Source organism: Centrocercus urophasianus, unplaced genomic scaffold (genome assembly GCF_019232065.1).
Source record: "Centrocercus urophasianus isolate 14NV4802_14NV808 unplaced genomic scaffold, USGS_Curo_1.0 seq_24, whole genome shotgun sequence".
NCBI lineage: Eukaryota > Metazoa > Chordata > Aves > Galliformes > Phasianidae > Centrocercus > Centrocercus urophasianus.
The window spans coordinates 3,711,263-3,730,217 of NW_024884800.1; the positions used below are offsets into that span (position 1 = coordinate 3,711,263).

General features: G+C 44.9%; 1 protein-coding gene across 1 annotated transcript in view; it reads right to left on the reverse strand.

Annotated features, from left to right (window-relative positions):
* Nucleotides 1-177: 177 nt before the first annotated feature.
* Nucleotides 178-18,955, reverse strand: part of GPC4 (glypican 4) — a 60,750-nt gene continuing 41,972 nt past the window's right edge. Inside the window, exons 4-9 of the mRNA XM_042824880.1 lie at nucleotides 11,230-11,395; nucleotides 4,868-4,998; nucleotides 4,512-4,658; nucleotides 3,960-4,096; nucleotides 1,546-1,721; nucleotides 178-1,215 (exon numbers count right to left, since the gene is read on the reverse strand). Coding sequence (XP_042680814.1) covers nucleotides 1,007-1,215; nucleotides 1,546-1,721; nucleotides 3,960-4,096; nucleotides 4,512-4,658; nucleotides 4,868-4,998; nucleotides 11,230-11,395 — 966 coding nt within the window. The 3' untranslated portion in view covers nucleotides 178-1,006. The remainder of the gene's footprint in view (nucleotides 1,216-1,545; nucleotides 1,722-3,959; nucleotides 4,097-4,511; nucleotides 4,659-4,867; nucleotides 4,999-11,229; nucleotides 11,396-18,955) is intronic.

An 18,955-nucleotide genomic window follows, 5' to 3' on the forward strand; every position in this document is an offset into this window, starting at 1 on the left:
GGTCCTTCCCCTCTGCACCCAACCAAAGCTGCAAAAACAAAACCAGCAGCCCCCCCTGCTTCACCCTCGGCAAAGTATTCCTAAAAACAATAGTAATAATAATAAATCCAGCGCTCATCTAACAGATTTGCAGTCAAGACAGGTGTTGGCATTTGGATCTGTGACACGACAAGTTGCTTCCAGCTGAACAAGTTTAATGCCTTATTCCCATGGGGGATGCATGTTGGGGACTGACCTACACGAGTTACAGCTAATCGCAAGGATCCGGGGGAACACGTGATATAACTCTTCTCAGCATCCACAAAACTGGATTTCTCCACAGTCTCTTCCAATTTAACCAGACATCCTGTAAAGAAAGTACAACCTGCTCCTGGCATCACCACCTTCTGCACATGGGGCGTTTGGCACGCTGACCAGCTCTGCCTTCATCTTCTTTTTCATCATAAAGACAAATTCCTTCCACTTCTTTCCAGATAAGGCAACTAACATAAGGCGGATAAATGGGAAGTTAACTACATGAAACACGTTTTCTGCTTGTTTGGTAATTATTTTTCCCCACAAGATAACATGATAAATAAAACCTGCTTCTGTACAGATATTCCTCATTTCAGAAACACATACTTGTTACATGCCAAGAGAGGACCGTGGGTTTCTTCTTCTCGTAAAAGATGTGGTAAAATAAAATAACATTAAAAAAAAAAAAAAAAAAAGAAAAGTGATAAAGACGAATGCAGAGCTAACTACAGGCTTGTATATACATTTTTGTTATCCACCTCTATCATGGACTCTTGGTGAACGGGACAGACTGACAGGCCCCATTCCTGTTAATCCCAGAATAGCAAGGGAAAAAAATACCAGTATCTTAAAACCAGTGGCAACATAGTAAAAACTGTACACTGTTGTCCATTAACTTAAAAAGCAAAGTCACTAGATGGTATAAAAGAGAAAGCAGGTGCCTTCTAACGTTTGATAATAAAAGTCTTGTTTTTCTCCCTATGCTGCACAATTATCTCCATTGTCTTTGCATGGCCAAGACCAAAATGCTAAGGAACAAGGCTGCTTGTGATAAACCGCTACTGGGAGCGGCAGAAGTGTTCACTTTTTTATCACTCTTGTTGGAGTTTCCAGTAACTTCAGTCGCGTTGAACTCGAACTCCGTGGAGCACTGCTGGAACTCACAGCCGCTGCCGCTCTCCTCCCCGCTGCTCTCCTCACCTGCAGGAAAGAGACACGCTGCAGCCCTCTGCCTTCTGCAGCCCAACACTTTGCTTGCAAATGGCAGAAGAGAGAGAGAGAGGGAGAGGAAGAAGACAACAAACGCACAGACATTTCCGTGATGCTCTTGGTGTAAGGAGACGGCTGATGCCCCGCACTGCAGAGCACTTTCGCATTGATGAGCCCCCTTTCAGAGCCTGCCAGACACGTAATTCCCCACCCTCCTCACCAACACGCTTATGTTAGCTGATGCTTAACCAGCTACCCTGCGTGTTAGCATGAAACCCAATTAAAAATAAATAAACAAAAGGCAAACGACAGCTAACGTACTGACGTCAATGAAGTCGACGTCGTTCCCACTGTACGCATTCTTCAGCTTGTTGGTCATCACCCTCAGAACCATGATTTGCCGGCGAATCACCATGTCTGGCTTGGTAATATCAACTTCCACCTCTGGGTTGTTCACTTGACTCGCTAAGCCGTTTCCAGTCACTGCAAAGTCGTACCTACAAAGAAACCGCTGCGGCTGTTACTGGAGCTGCGCTCAGGAGGGATCATGACAAAGGGTGAGAGTGGGGAAATCCAGTGATGCCACCCCCCATCTGGTGATTTCCTGAGCCTAATGCCTTCTTCCCACACATTAACTCTCATGAAGCACTTCTTCAGTACCTCGCAGCCTTTGGAGCATGGAAAAAAATCAAACAGTGTTTTCAGATACCCTGCACCCCTGTGATTGGAAAGCTAAGGAAAAGAATTTTCTTCCCAGTCCAAAATAAAAAAAAAAAGGAAGATTGGAGGTTTATAATAATAATAGCTTACAACAGCATAAATCAGCTTGCTGCAGGCAACACAGCAAACGAGCCGTTGAGCTGCCTGATGTCCAGTTAGATGACACTTCTGGGAAAACAATCTTTGGGGTCATAGCTACACCCACGAAACCTATGGGAACTGTGGGAGGCAAGAGACATTCTGGTTTTGCATAATGTGCCTTTGCAATCAAGCTGTGGTATTATAGACGTACTTCTTACCACGCAGACATGAGATGCAATTTCTCTAATAACCCCGGCAGGAAAAACATCTGTGATTTTGAAAATGAGATAACATAACCCAGCTCATCGAAGCAGACAGCAGCCGTCCTGCTCAGCCTGAGGAGGTGTGCATGCTTAGGTCTGCACTGCTGCACACCTCAACAAAGACAATATGCTGGTTTAAATGAGAGACTGAGCAACAAAACCCACAAGAATATGTCTCCTGGAACAGGTATTTGCAGTACTGTCCTACAGAGCAGAACTCGACACCTTTCATCTTACAGACCACAGATACGAACTTCTCTTTCTTCTGATCCTGGTGCTGGGCAGTGAGATGTAAGCAGATGTCTAAAGGCCTTGCTCAAACCCTAAATTTTTAAGAGTTTCTTTTTATTATTTGTTATCAATAACACATGTTGCTAAGAGATCAAGAGACCAAAGTGTGGATGAGCACTTCTAGCTGCTTGGAGCTATAGGGAAGAGAGTAACAGTGAAGCCCAATCCACCTAGAATGGCAGTCAACAGGGGCCAGCATCCCCCAAGGTCCCCCCACTACTCCTTGCTTAGCTCTGCAAAGTCTCCAGCTCCCCTCCTTGCTGGTGCCAGACCTCACGTGCAGCAGGAGATCTGCTTTGAAAACCTCTGCAGAAGCTGCTGATGAACAAGACCTCAGGAGAGGCAGAGTCATTTCTTTTGACAGAGTCCCAAACCATTACCCTAGCTGAGCAATGCAGAGTTCAAGGCACCCATGAAATGATGAAAAATGAATGCAGTGTGGCTCAATCTTGTGCCTCAAAAATATCAGGAGCAAAAACACTAAATGCTAAGAAAAACTGCTGGAAAACTCTAGACTTTTTTTTTGTTTTTAATGGAACAACTTGGATTTTGCTTATTTCTTCAGTAAGCAAACAGAAGAAAAATAAATTTCTATTTCCAAAATAAAAGTTAAACAGTTACATAAACCATATGACAGAAATCCTTCGGCTTACTCATGTGTTGGTAATTTCTTCCTTAGAAGGATGAAAAAAAAAAATAAATTTGTAACTATTTTTCCATACAAAGTGTGCATGAAAACCACTGGTCCCCTTGTCCTCAAACAGAACAGAAGTTGATCTTTCACCAGCCTCTGTCTCCTTTGCCCAACAAGAAACCCAGCAACAGCTGCTGGTAAGTACTGTGTGAGAAGCACAGACTGGAGACACTGAGGCAACAATCAATGTAGGAGAAGTATCCCCACTCTTTTGGCCAAGATTTTGTACACATTGCTTTCCTAAATCTGCAAGTAGTCAGTAAAACATCTAGGTGCAGAGAGATGCTGCATCTGGATATACCTGAAAACAAGCCACCACACAGGGCTTAAACAACCCTTTAGTTTTGCTTTAGTGAAGCACTGGCACAGGTTGCCCACAGAGGTGGCAGATACCTCATCCCTGGAAACATCTGAGGTCAGGCTGGACCAGACTCTGAACAACTTGACTGAGCTGCAGGTGTCCCTTTGCCCCTTTTCAGTGCAAGCGAGTTGGACTAGATGGCCTCTAAAAATCCCTTCCAACCAAACAATTCTACAGCTCATTCAAGCTCCCTTGCTTACATGAATGGAGCAGCCTGTGTGTGTGCCCCTAAGAGTAAAGGGCTCGAAAGTAAAGTGCTGGGCTGCCCAGGGGGATGGCTGGGGCAGGAGGGGAGTGTTCACCCAGCACAACCATGTCTCCAAACCTGCTCTTGGCGCTCCCGTTCCAGCACTCATTCTCATTGCCTGTGCCCACAGATATCTTTTCATCACTGCAAATATTGCCAGGGAGAGATGACCAAAATTTTTTGGCCTGCTTCAGCTTTTCTTTCACATCAGTAACCTATTAAAAAAAAAAAAAAAAAAAAAAAGAAATGCAGGACACAGTCCAGAATACCAAAGACTCATTAAAAGTGAAGCTGGAAAGGTATTTTTATCACAACAGACGTGCACAGGCCAGCTCGTTAGGCTGCATGTAAAGTTGCGTCGTTTTGATGGTTGATTTACTTTTTTAATACAAAATTAAACACCACTCTTCAAACACATATTACTCATAAGCGAAGCCTTTAAAACAGGCACTTTCTGACACACAAGCATTGAGGTAATTCACATGCAGAGCCACGGGCAGACTACACCCCTCAGAGAGTTTAAGACAGCCAAGGAGTATTAAAAAACCCTATAAATTACCAGTGGAAAAAGCACACTGCTCAACATGGGAGAGCAGCACCCGAGTGGTACCAGCAGGACGGGGCACTCACCAGCCTGTCCAAGCTCGTGCCTGCAGCTGTGGTCGGCCGCTCTTCAGGGTTGTAGGGTCTGAAACGAGCACTGAAACCACCCTCAGAGACGGAGCGAGCGGTTCGACCTTGGGTGAGTGTTTTTGGTTGGCCACATCCCTGGAAAACCTGGGCAAGGGAAAGAAACGAGCTTAGAAAACGGGAGCTCACAAGAAGCCTCCACTTTGGAAGCCTGCAGACCGCCCTTCAAAATAATAAATCAGCTCTCTGTATACTTGAAAAGGCATTAAGGGAAAAAAAAACAAACACAAATCAACTAGAATAGGGGAATATAAGAGACCGGATAAATAAAACCTGTGCACCTGTTGTCCATTTACCTTCTGAGACACTTGCATGCTGTTCTCCTGCATATTCATGATTGCATCTGAAATTTTCACATCAATGGGGTCCATGACTGACTCAATATTAAAAGGCCCCTCCAGCCTCTCTGCGACCAGCAGCATCGAACCTAACACAGAGAGAAGCAGAGGTTTTTAATGGAGCTGCCTCAAAGATAACTCTCACCAGCATCCCCCCAGACACCTGTAAAAGGCAACATGGTGTTGGCATTTGGAACTCCACACGACACAATGTGAACAAGACACTGAGGCAAGATGCAGTGATGACCTGGTCAGTGAGGACCATGAAGGTGCCACTGCAATATCGCTTCTGACCAGCACGCATCTCCAGGAAACATTCTACTGCATTCCCAGAGGTTGGAACATCACCAGGCTGCTTGTCGGCACTTCCCAGCCTGCCAGCACCCGGCCACGGGCTCATACACATCAAAAGCAGCACTAAATGAGGGAGAGCCTTTGCAGTCTGCCAGAAGGCAGTCTGTAATCAGCTACTCCCATTAGAACAAGCATTACTAAAACCCTCCTCTCCATACTCCATACTTATTTATTAAAGGTTTCCTTGTGTCATTTGTTTTTAGAGACTGCTTTCAGCGCTGAGAGAAAGGCACCAGGGTCTTTGTGCTAGTCCTGAAGATGACACCAACATAGAACACCACAGCCTCATCCTTACGAAAAGCTCCAGACTTTGCTGTGCCTGGAGAAGAAAGATGATTGCACAGTCTGGCCTTGCGTGGACAATTTACGCAAGGAAGGTGGCAAGAGAGCAGGGTAAATGCTTGGCACATGTCTACTAAAGGGGCTATGGAAAAGTCCCTCAGCCAGCACTAGGTCAGTCTTCCCATGCTGACGTGCACGTATTCATCAAAAACATCATTAAGCAGAAGAGCTACTGAGCTTCCATTACTTCCACTGGGAAATTATTATTAGTGTTGAAGATTTCAACCTGCATTGCTTTCAAGCCTTTCCCGAGTCATCGCTGAATGGCAGCTCCAGGCACACGTCTCGTGCTAAGCACTCATTTTTCTTGCCCATTGCATCGCTTTCTCTGCAGTCTTTCCATCCCCAAAGCACTGTTCTCTCCTCTCCTGCATCACTTCACGCTGCTATGCCACAAACTCCTAATTTTGCCTTTGCATTGAACTCTTTGAATTCCCCCTGCTGTGACGCAAAGGCCAGCGCCATGGCCCCGAGAGAGCCCTGTCCCAAGGAGCTCCTCCCTCCTCCCAAGGATACGCCTGTTCTCCTCCATTAAGGAGAAGTGGGTGTTTCACATTCAGCCTATTAATTTCCTTTGAAAAGTGTTTCTAGTGACATTCATTCTCCTCCTTAAGTGCAGAAGGGTACTTAGGAAAAGCAGAAAACTTCTGTGGACTTTGCTTATCAGTTGAAGTCCATTAAAGATGCTCCACACGTGAAACAATTTACTAATAGCACTGCCTCAGTGTCTAATTCTTTTTAAATAAAAAACCACCACCCTAAAAATTATAAATACATATAATCAAGCTACTTGCATATTTATAAAATTTTAAAAATCTATAAGTCCCAAGAACTCAACACCAAGACCACCACACAAGCTGCAGAAGCATTCCTAGCTCAGAAATGCAGACTGTAATGACAACTCAGTGTAATAAAGTGGCTGGGCATTAATTAAGGACTGATCAGTGAATCAAGGCAACCTAAAAATTGCTTCGGAGGAAACGCAGCGTCAGAGGGACCAGGGGTGCCATCCAAGGGATGTTTAGGGACAAAACCCACCAGGAGCTCAGCCCCCAGGAAACACCCTCACTCTGCAGATGGACAAAACCACCATTAATGCTGGAGCTGCTGCAGGGCTGGAATTTAGTCAGTGACTACAAACAGGTCTGAACTAAATGCATTTTTTTTTTTTTTTTTTTTTTTTTTAAGAAGGTAATAACAAACGAAACAAAGAATCTTAGACTGCATTGTGGTGGGCTCCAATAAAGTGATGCTTCAAATCTCTGAGTAATGACTGCTAGCATGAATATACCATTGTGCCAGGGGGGAGAAAAATGCTTTTGATGTGCTACCAAATGGAGACTTTTGTAAACAAGTGGAGCACAACTTAAATGTGTTCATCATTGTCAAAGCGTTTGCGGTTTTTCACGCGCATAAAGAACATCCCATCACAGTTTGCAGGAAGCTGCTCATTTCAAATAAAAATATTATGAATGGGCAGATAATAAAAGCACGCAAAAAAAAAAAATGCATCGTTTTAAAAGAAAAAAAAAAAATCATTCCATTTTGTAACTACTTAATTCTCCGAGTGGCCGGGGAAGGCCGCAGATCAATAAAGTGTTTGTGAAAGACTGAAAGGAAACATAAACCCCGATTCTTCTGGCTGTTTGGCGTCTTTGTAAACTTTGAGCCGGGCAGGCCATACACAAGACCATGGGAATGTAGAGCGAATTGGGCCCTTTGTTACCGATGGTGCCATGGCGTTACATGTATCACAGAGAAGGAATGCAGCCTCTGCTTTGACTGCCGATATAGAAAATGCATTCGGCCTCCAGCAGAGCTGCCAAAGCTGGCTATAAAAGATAAGGAAAGTAATAATTGCCTTTGGAGAATACGTTCGACTGTAGCTCTTCACGAGCGGCGTTAGATACTGGCAAGGAGCACTAAATGAAACCAACTTTCATTAAAAAGAAAAATAAAAGGAGGGGAGAAGGGGGCTCCACCCAGCCCTCGGTTTTGATTCGGGGGCCATCCCACAACCTTCTACCTCCCACCAGGAGCTGGCTGGTGTCCCCACCAGCAGGCAGAGCCAGCGGTGGATTCCCTCTGGCAGCCACATTTGACATTAATAAGGCTGGCTGGGATTCAAGATAACATTAGCATCGCGGCACTTTGAGAGGGGAGGCAAGTTGCACTACAGCCGTAAATACAGCCTAGGTGCAACTCGTCTCCCCAAAAGATCTTCCTCTCCTCACCCCTCCCCAGCTCCAGCTCAAACTAATTGACATTTATAAGGCAGGGCAAGGTGGCTCAGCAAGTTTGATCTGCTTCACAAAAAAAGTCCAGCAGAGTGAAAAATGTACCCTGGTCACTTATTACAAACACACAGCGTGACAAAGACTGTCTCTCCTCAATGTGCTGGGGGAGATGGAAGTGGATTTGGAGGGGGGAGGAACAACAAAAACACCACACCGTACAGCTCCATGCCTTAAAGACCCTTTTCCTCCTGCATACATTTGTCCTTGCTACTGGCATTGAGACAATCCTTGGCGACAAAGCACCTCGCTCTCATGAAGGAAAGCAATTCTTTCGCATTGTGCCACAAATAATCAGAAACCCACATCTTCAGTCTCACTGTCTGACTTGAAGAACAAAAGGCAGTTCTCAGTCTTAACCCCAAGATCTGATTTAAAAGGGGAGGGAAGGAGGGAGAAGACCTTGACCATTCATTAACAACAATCGTCATCTCTAAAAGGGAAAAATTCTTTGTGCGCAAAGTAGTACTCCAGATATGTATATGGAGCCTGAATTCTACATCTTCGAGCAGAGTAAATCTTTGTAAGGAAAAAAGAAAAATCATGAAAAGGCACTGGAGATTAACACTGCTCATTCAGGAAAGCCTCACACACCCCGCCACCGCAAAGCTTGCTTGAAACAAAGTATACCCCTGTCTAATGGGTGCACAATTGTGCCGAGGATGGATGGCGAAATAATTTAAAGACAGTTAAATGAGAGAAAAAGAGTAAAATTCAGCCGTTATGTCACACGCTGCAACTTTAAACGGTACTTTGCAGAAGGAAGGCAGGAAGGAGGCTTTGTCTTGAAAAACCTACAGACTCAACATCCCCGTTTTGGAAAAGCTTTACACAATGACTTTCACATAGAGCCGCTAACCGTAGAATACTGTCAAGCTAGGAGAAAACAGGTAATGGACATAGAGAGAAGCAAGGGTTACTGAAGGAAAGGAAAGGCAAAGATAAGAAATAACGCTTAGCCATACTACAGTGAGAAATACTCCTATAAATTAGGTGCTTTCTTAAAAAACAACAGGAGCACAAACACATGCATACGCAGATGCTATTCTACACTCGCATGTAACTTTGCACATACTTCCAGTATTTATTACAAGTTTCCCCCTTCAACTGCCTTTATTTTACTAGTTTCAAAATCTACTTTTTTACACGCAATAAATAACTTGGTATTTAAGCCCAAAATGCAAAACAGCAGAGCCCGTGCAACTGGGTTGCTGTGTTTTTTTTTTTTTCCTTTTAAACTTTTAAAAACATACACAAAGGACATTTGTCACACGTTTCCCCCTCAAACACGAGATCTATTTAAGTTTATTTGCCTCAAGAGTCAAATTGAGATGGAAAAAAAGCCTGCAATGTAACCAGCACCTCTTCAGTTATTAAACTGACCATAGAAAGCACAGCTTCAGTTTTCAATATCTGTACTCCACCGCAAGAATCAGCCCAGAATGCAAGAAAAAAAGCAGCAAATACTGCCAGCAAATGTAACAAAGCCTAAGACTGTACTTAAGCAATGAGTGGCCAAGAAGCCCTTTAGGGAGGAAGCACTGCAAGAAGCTTTGCTTCCATCCTGGAATCGTATTTATTTACTTTGTCTTGTTTAATAATCTTAATTATCGCACACAGTCCCTGATCAGCCTCATGTGACAGGGCTCACTGGCTCCCCCCAAGTTTCCTTTTTAGTTGCATGCCACCTACAGCAATTAGCTGCTTGTGCTTTTGTCTGTTTCCTGGCATTATGCCCTTCCCTTTCATGGGATTCCTCTTTTCTACTTGGACTAGATGTTTGCAAGTCTCCTGGCTTTGAGCTGTTTCAGCAACAATCGTAGCTGAAATACTTAATATTCTCATGAGAAAGAGGGCTGGGAGGAATGGAGGGGGGCGGGGTGTCAGACTCCCAGAGAATGACTTGGAAACCCAATTTAGCTTCACATTTAATTCCCTGTGTGGGATATACAGGCAAAAATATACGCCTTCTGAAAATATTATCCTGCACACAAGTTGGCACAGTCAGTTAAGTGAAAAGCTGATGCACAAAACATGAGAAAACAAGTTCTGTGATTTGAATGCAGCCTGAGATGCCAATTATCAGCAATTACCCCCCGACCTTTTTTTTTTTTTTTTTTTTTTTAATCTCACAGCTTAATGAAAGGGAAATCTTTTCTTCCTAACAGCTCCTTTTTCCAAGAGCAGGATTGGAAGAGCACCACAGCCTCGTCAGTAGCTGCAGGAACTTCACATGTGCACTTCATCATACATTAACTGGAGTGAAGTGACTGCTCCCAAAGGATGCTCTTACACAGATAAATCAAGATCCTCGAAAAGGAGAACAAATGAAAACATTTAATGTTACCTATTGCCTGTGTCCCCAGAACATGATGCGCCACAAATTCTGCTGTCCTGACCCAAGGTGGAATTTAACATTTCAGTCTATTCATATACCTGACTTGTCAGTCTACTGCATATACCAAATAACACCATTAATAAACATGGAAGAGAAATAAACAGGAGGAAGACGATGGCAGAAATGCTTGCAGAGCATCACTTACAGCCTATCAACATTTCTAAAGGACAGCAGCTGAGCGCCAAATGAGCTGTTTAGAAATGGATTTAGACACATGTTCCATTCAAATTTTTAATGTAAAATACAGGCCTACAGCTTTTCCCAAAGCTCACCACGGCTGCATAGCAAGAAAACTGGCTTTAGGAAGGACAGCTGTATGGTGACAAAAACATGCAAAGAGTCATATGGAAAAAACAGCTTGTACGTACATTACAAAGAAACCAGAGAAAGGATATGAGAGCTTCGTGATGGAAATCCTTGGAGGCAGAGGGAAAAAACTAGGGTCTGATCCAGCAAGGGAAAGCAGAGGCTGCAACAGCAGATCCACTGGCAGTATTGGTCAAAATAGCTTAGAGTTAGCAAGCCTCCACACTAAATTAGGACTCTCTTTCCATGCTTCTTAGAGGTCATAATCTAGCTCAGCTTCCAGGCTTTTGGACATTGTGATGAATCAAGATAGAGGATGTGTATCACATACAGTGTATATTCTTGCTATAGCAAGAAGAAACACTCCAAACCTACAAACACATGGCAGCTTTACCCTCCTAAAGTTTGCTTCAATAGAGATTGCTGGTGCAATGAAAGACTCATTTATTCAGAAATTAACATGAACTGCAAAAGCTTTACCATATACAGAGATGTAAAAGGAAGAGGTACCTGCCACAGACACCTTAAAATCTGCTGTAGCAAACATGGCCACTGTCAAAAGCCATTCACAGGAGGGACATAATATCAGGGAGTACTTACGTGCAGTTTTAACCCATTTTCCTTACCCATAAAGATATTCCACTCTGTATCCAAATCCCCTTGGTTGGCCAAGCAGCCTCTCATGACATTAAAGCAGTAATTGTAACAGGGCTTCACTGATATCAGACCTCGACAGTGCGGGCAGTACATCATTTTCAGCAGTGCTTGCGCACCCTGTGGTGTAGGGTTCACCTTTAAAAGAAAAAAAGAGAAGCAAATTAGCCCTTAGTCATTAAAGCAAATACCCCACACATTTGCCATGGGGCTGGTGGGAATGGAGCTGTGCAATCAAGACCCATCAGGTCTTCGCTGACGTGTGTGCTTCCAGGGATCTGGAAAGTGGATGAGGAGTTTTTGGCCCTCCTCCTTGGGCAAACCTGCTCTCAGGGGTCGCAGCCAGTCCTCCCCTCAGCATGAAATCAGCACTAAAACACACCCAGACAAACGTCGTGGGTCCCCTCCTTGTGCTGGAAGGACAGCAGAGCTATCTGCGGTCATCGAGTCACCCTTGAACCCACAGCAGAGCTGTTCTCAGAAATGACTCACGGTCATTCATGTTTGATTCACTCCCTGGCCTGGCTTCAAAACATTCATTGAAGCAACTTCCACGCCGTCTGCCTGCAAAGCACTACCACCAGCACCACACCTCCCTGCTGGCTGCATGGTAGATCCATCTGAGGCACTGAGCAGGCTCTCCTCCTCAGCAGCCAGTCTGAGGTCTGATCAGCCATATGCAAAAATGGAAAATTAAGTCAGGACTGCAGACATGCTGACAAAACAGAAGCAGTCTCCAGAGTTTTTAAGCAATGCACTTGTGACCTCCCATAAGGCATTTACATAGAGTGCTCTAAATAGGTTGTGATCCAAGACTGAGGGGAGGAGACTCACGTGCACCAGAGCAAGAGGAGAGGTCATTCAGTACATGTGGCACACCTCTGCAAACTTCTTGCTCAGGACTGTGCAAGTCTATGGAATAAAGACCCACACAGAACTGCCACGTTCACCTCCATCTCCACCAGCCTCTGAGCAGCAGTTTCTGGAAGCTAGGAGAACACCCGAGGAGAGGTACCCCCATCGCCTGCCCTGTTCTCTCTCTTTTCCTCAGGCACCACCACTGGTTTCAGACAAACCTCCACCTCTTGACGCCCCCCAGGGACTGGAGAGATTACCAAAACTGGCTGGCTTTGCCAATAATGGCAACAGAGTTTTTTCGGAAAAGAGAGGAAAGATAGAAATCTGTTGTCTTTGTGCCAACTCCAAAAAGAACACAGTTTCTCTTCAACAGGCAAGGAAACCAGGCAGAAAGACTGAAGGACAATTTTCTGTGGTTGAGCTGGATTTTGGCTGGCTAGCAACAATCATTCAGGCATCATCTGTACCCCTCTTATCTGTGAGGAGCACTGACTGCAGCTTCCACTACTCAGGCACTCAGGGTGCTCAGAGCCTGCTGCTGTCAACAAGAGCCACTTGAATTTTTAGAAAGGAAGCGAGATGCCTTCACACACCCCAGACAGAGGGCCCACGACAGTTCTGAGACATGAGTTAAGATCCCAAGAAATAGCTCTGTGCTAAAGAGGCAGACAGCAAGATGCCGTCAGAAACCACTGCATGTCTGGCCAAGACAAAATCCTCCACCATCGCTCTGCACTGAGCAGCGGGACAAAGAACGGTTGTCCCTCATCCTGCTGGCTGAGCTGAGCCATTTGGGGACTTGACAGAACTCATAGCACTGAAGCAGGAGCACACTTGGTCCCAAACCCTTACAAACAAAAGACCCCGCTGCCCATTTGGTGGAGCAAATGGAGCCGTGGCGCTCAGCGCAGAGAGCTGTTTGTGGCAGCAGGGGAATCTGATCTGGAGGCTTCAGAGCACGGCTGTCTGGAAGGCGCAGCAGGAGCAGGAGCCCCAGCAGAATGCTCCCCATTGGGGCAGAGCTAGTTCAAACACTGGGAAGAGCTCATGCAACAGAAAACAGCCAAATCAGATGATTTATAGTAGGAAAACTGGAAACAGACAAATGTAAAGGTATCATCTGCCAGCCAGATGGTTCAGTCCCTGAACAGCAAAAAAGCTGAAGAAGGAACAAAACATCTCACAGCCACAGACAGAGCTCTGAAGGACCCCCATTTCCGTCACTTTTCTAACAAAAATCCAGTCAGTGCCAGGATCCCCATGCTTAGCCAAGGCTTATGAGCAGATCCTGCCCATCTCACCACTGCTCACCCTCATAGAAGCGCCTTGCATCCCTCTTGGGAAGAAAATCAGAAATAGTACCATGATGCCCTTCAGCCAAATGCCAGAGCAACGTTCAGCAGAACTGAGGACTCCATCAACCCCATGATAGAAAGGTGAGGTTTTATGCAAGGGACCACATGGCAGCACGTTATGAAAAACCATCAGCCCAGCACCTTCCTATCTTAGGCTCCTTGTTCACACCATGCGGCTGTGACCTTGCAGCATCCACCCTGCTTTGATATTTCATCGGGTTGATCTTTATGGATCCCAGCAGATGCAGGGGAAACCGAAGCTGCCTTCCCACGTTCCACTGCGGACGAACGGTGCTACGAAGACATCGGCCGCTCGCTCAGATTTGGTGCTGCAGGCATCCTTGGAACAAAGACCTGGTTTGATTTTAAAAACCAACAGAGTTTGGCTTCCTTTCCTATACAGGGTCATTCTGAACCTAAGATAAACCCCATGACAAACCTCTGCCCGCAGTGACTGCCCAGTAGAAGCATAGACTATGATGGATGTAGTCCCACACATAAGCTCTTATTTTACAATACAACTGCAGGAGGGAGACAAAGGAGGAATTCACCAGTCCCGATTTGACATTTTATGGCTTTAGAGAGCAACGGGAAAGTATAAATAGAGATTGCCTATAAGAAAGGGTTTCAGGGAAGATTATGAGTAATTACGCCTCGTTATAACACTGATAAATGCTTAACTACCACATATCACTGCAACAAGAACCTTAACCCCTGGCAACACGCCCGTGCCCAGTCCAGACCAATTCTGGATCTGTCAGAGGGATGTGCCATATGTTGCACTGGCAATTCTTCACAGGCTTTTAATGTTCACTCTGCCATGCCAGGTGCAAGCTCTTAAAACACCATTGTATGTAACAGAAAACCCAGATATGCTTTGTTCTAGGGTTGTGTTTATCTTGGAAAGCAACTCAAGTTCATTCAAACGCTACTCTAGAATGACCCTCAAAACCAAGTAATCTCCTTTCTAATAAAGCTGAGTCCCAAAGAAAGCTTTATTTGCCAAAAAGGATTTACTCCAATAGATTTGAACCCAGGTAGTATGTTGCAGTGCACGTAGCTTCCAAAAAGCTTATAATAGAAGTAAATGCACTCCAAACCCCTCCTTTTATCTTGTGAAATTTATTTCCTTTCTATGCCATTCCATGCCACTGCAGCAATCCATCACCCTGTGGTTTCATCATGGAAATTACAATTTGTCCGTGTCTATATGCTTTGTCAAACATGAAGATTAAAGGTTGCTGACAGATGTATTTTGGCACCCATCTTCACATACAGATACAAACTTCAAAAAATTACAGATTTTCACACAAAAAAGGTAAAAAGAGACAATTATGGGATTTCTGAGTATAACTTCAATGTTTCATACTGTATTTGTCAAGGTACACCCCAACTTACATTGACTGGTGAAGATGCAGTCATGTTCCTGTTAAAAGGAAGCGTGTTCTATGTAACAAAACCTGAGTTTTGTGGATACCTTGCTATATTCACCACATTTTTTCAAGTTTCACATGTTTTACTATGCATCCTTAGCCTTCTCCTAGCAGTTAGCACTTGTACCTGGATGCATGATGCTAGTAGAAACTTCACAGTTGAAGCACCTACCTACCAAGGGAAATGCCTCATAACAGCCTCCATAAAACCACCAACACTCCAGAAAACCAATTTGTGCAAGCAGCGAAGGCTCAGAGGCCCAACCAGCCTCCATTCCCCTCCCTCCTAAGGCAGGAAAGAGCTGAGGAGGGATGACAGAGGTCCAGCTGTGGTTCTGCAGGGAGCTGCAGCCAGGCAGGGAACTCCCACCAGCTGCCAGAGCCACATTTCATTCTCTCACTACCCGAAAGTCAACATTAAGAATCTTAATAACAACATTTAAAATCCTGTCAGCTTTAATAACTATTTATAATAACACTGATAACTTAGGCTTTCTTATTTTCCAAGCTTGCACAGTTACAGCGTTGCCATGCCAGCAGCACCGCCACCAGAAAACAAAATCCAACAATTTGCAAATAAGAGCAGTGAAATTACTTTTGATTTATGTTGTGTTCACTTCACAAAAACCAAATTAGGGCAATACTAGAGAAAGAAGATTTAAAAAGCGACTCCTCAGTGATACGGAAAGAAGATTTCATGACAAAAAAGGAAACAAGAACAACAAACCAAGAAGCCTCCACGACCAGCTGAAGGACCAGTGAGCAGCCACTTGTAAGACAAGTGAAGCATCGTTGGTTTTGAGGATTGACACAGCCTCACTTGTGTAATATTTTCCTCCACTCCATGTTTTGCAAGAGCACACACCAGTCAAACATTCAGCTCCCTGTGAAGATCACTCGAGCGGTTCTTGGTTTGCTTCCCCAGCCCAAATATTCCAACGAAAGTGTTTTGGAATTAACAGCACATTTCAGTGTTTAACTGACTCTGCTGGCCCAGCGTTGGTGCATGAATAATTTAGAAAGCATCTGATTTAACCACAGATCTGGGCCTCCAAGGTGTTGCACAACAGAACGCATTTTAAGAGAGAGATTTGGGAACAGCGCAGCTCTGTGCCTCGTCAGTATTCAATACCCATGATGATGCTTTCTGCTATTTTATCTGTCTGGTTACAGTCACCAGTCCTCTGTGCAAGAAAAAGTTCAAGAGTGCATTTACACTTAATTCTCTACTCACAGTTTGCCTTTTCTCTTTTCCTCCTTCAATGCATGCAGACGTGACACTGTCAGGCAGGAGCAGCGGAGTTCCTGAGAACCAATGCACCATGCACTTGACCAGCTCAATTTTAACATTAATGTGTCAAAAGCAGACTACTACATGCTCATCTTGAAGGGTTTGTATTCTTTAGCAGTTGCCATAGGATTATACTATCCCACACGATGCCACCAAACACAAGCGCCCTCTAAACGCAGCTTCTTCTCTGAGCACCCACCTCTCTCCACAACCCAGAGACACAACACACAATTCTGAGCTTTCAGTTTGCTTAAAGAAGCCGAACAGTGAGACCATTTGTTTGGGCAACGACACCAAAAAAATCCCTTAGTTATCCTTCCTACTGTTTTCAGAATTAAGAGCCGAATCACAGCGTGGGGAATGGCAAAGATGGAGAAAGAAAGAAGAAAATCCATCAGACTGAAACGCTCCTGCATTGTGCCATCAGCTCGAAACCCACAGCCATATCCATGCATGTTCTCAGCCCCTTAAACCCGCAATGACTGCTGCTCAAGCATGCTTTGAAGGCTATGCCTAGCTCAGACCCTCAAATGGCTGGAGCTGAGGCAGATGCAGCCACATTCTTGGCAGGTCTTCTCAGGGTCATCTTTGATGTGGAGAATTGCTTGGTATTGTTTTCTGCATTGACGTTTGCCCTTGGCACGTGGAAGGCAATGTCCTTGTGCACGGTGGCCCCTCGGTACAGCCCCACAGTTTGCAAATCACTGTCTGGACATAACTCTTCCAAGGCCTCTCTGCAACACTAAAAGGGCTCCTTTGCTCTTATGGTTGGTTCTCAGTTGCCCACAGAGCAGCAGCATCTCTCCCTCATCTCTTCTCAGTGCATGCACGCAAGCAACAAATTTCATTTCTGTCCACATCACTTCACTGGGAGGATCTGCTCATGCCCAGGGCGTGCCTAGCTTCATCTGATATAGAAAGATGAACTTTCTTTTGGAAAAGCATTAAGGATACATTCTCCTTTACCAAGGGCGAAGGCCACACAAAAGGAGATTGGATGGTTATTAACTAAACTTCTAGATCCAAATGGTAATTAGGAGGGGCACAATATTTAAGAGCTTACTGTCCACATATTTTTGCTGATTGAGGCCTTAATTACATTCAGCATCCATGTAATAAAGGGCAGGAGCCACTCTCCAGGAGATGCAGTCAGAGGTAAGGGAGCTCACAAAAGCCAGTAGTAACTTGGTTCACGCAGGTTTAACTTCACCTTGGATGCCTTGTTGGAGATGAGCAGCTCAGAGCAAAGAGTTTAAAAGTCATGGGTCTTTCAAGCAGCTGTGGGAAGGCAGATTACCTGCCCCCTCCATAGTTAGCTTCCATAAATGGTTTTCAAGAGAATTCCCTCCTCGGCTGCTATCATCACACTTCATTAGAGAAGAAATGGCGATACCAAAGAAGCTCTTCTACCCACCACAAACACCTCCAGCAGCTCCCTCATGGCTTTTAATGTCTTTTGAGGACAGTAGATCACAAAATAGGTGCATTCTTCATATGAACCTGTGCATCTATTTCACACAGTTGGTATCTGCTCTTCCAAACTAAATATCATTTCTTGCATATAACTTCGAAGCTGCTGACTGTCCCTTACAAAACAAACAGGGCCCCTGAGGACGGGCTGGAAGTCCCTTTCCAGAGACTCAGCTGTACTGAGGCAACTGCATCTCATGTGGCTTTCAACACATAGTGGGTGTGATTCGGGAGCCTTCACTGCTCAGACATAAGTGTAAGGAGGAAAAAAACAGTAAAAACTCCAAGAGAATAGTTTATCAGCATAAATTTCCTGGATAGCTGCAGCAAACTCTCCCCACTGGCACAACAGTAGCCTGGTTTCCCCACGTCTCCTCCTGCACCTCATCACAGAGATGGGGGATGCAAATGCAGCAATTCAGTGCTTCATGGCTGCACTCTGCATCCTCCAGAGGCCTTCGCTTCTGACTCTTGACCTCCAACAAAACCTTCTCTGCTACACTTTGGGTCAAGGATGCTACTCCTGACCCTACAAAATGCTGACAACATGCTCAGTTCTTCACTTTTTTCTTCCCCCTAACAACAGGAACCTCTGTCCCATACCTGCACCCAATGAGCCACCAGGCATTTTGCCCTCAAAGATGTCACGACCCCAGACAGGGACATGGGTTTAACCACGTGTCACCAATTAAGGAAACGTCTCTGCAGCTTGAGAACTGCAGGATTCCTGGTTCTCACCCTTTCTCAGGCACTCTGGGCTCTGGCCTGTATTTGCTCTGTTTTTTCCCCCAGAAAAGAGCCCGCTCAGCTGGGGCAGGAAATGTCAATGCTGGCAGCAATTTAACCCTGCTGATTTTAGTGCTTGTCAAGGGCTAAGTAGCAAGCGAGTGATTACGGGATGGGCAGATTTCCGTCTCCCAAAGGCAGGGGCAGGAAGGTCAGAGAGAAAGCACCAGTCTTCAGCAGATGACAAAGGAAGCACTGGAGGCCTACAGCCAGCCATAGATGAAATCCCACGCAGGAAACATTTCAAGCAGGCGTAAGCAACAACCTGAGTTTTTTTTCCTTGGATTTGCAGTTCAGGACAGATCTGGAGAACTTTGTACTTTGGACCCAAATTAGGAAATTTGGGGGGGGAAGACCTGAATAGAACATTAAAGTGCACTTTATAGACAAAGGTGGAAAAAAAATCCATGCTTTCTCTGAAAACCATATGACTTTCTCACAGTTGTGTATTTGGGCAGCAACACGCACCTTCTGACCCAATCAGTGCTGAATTGAAGTTATTTTC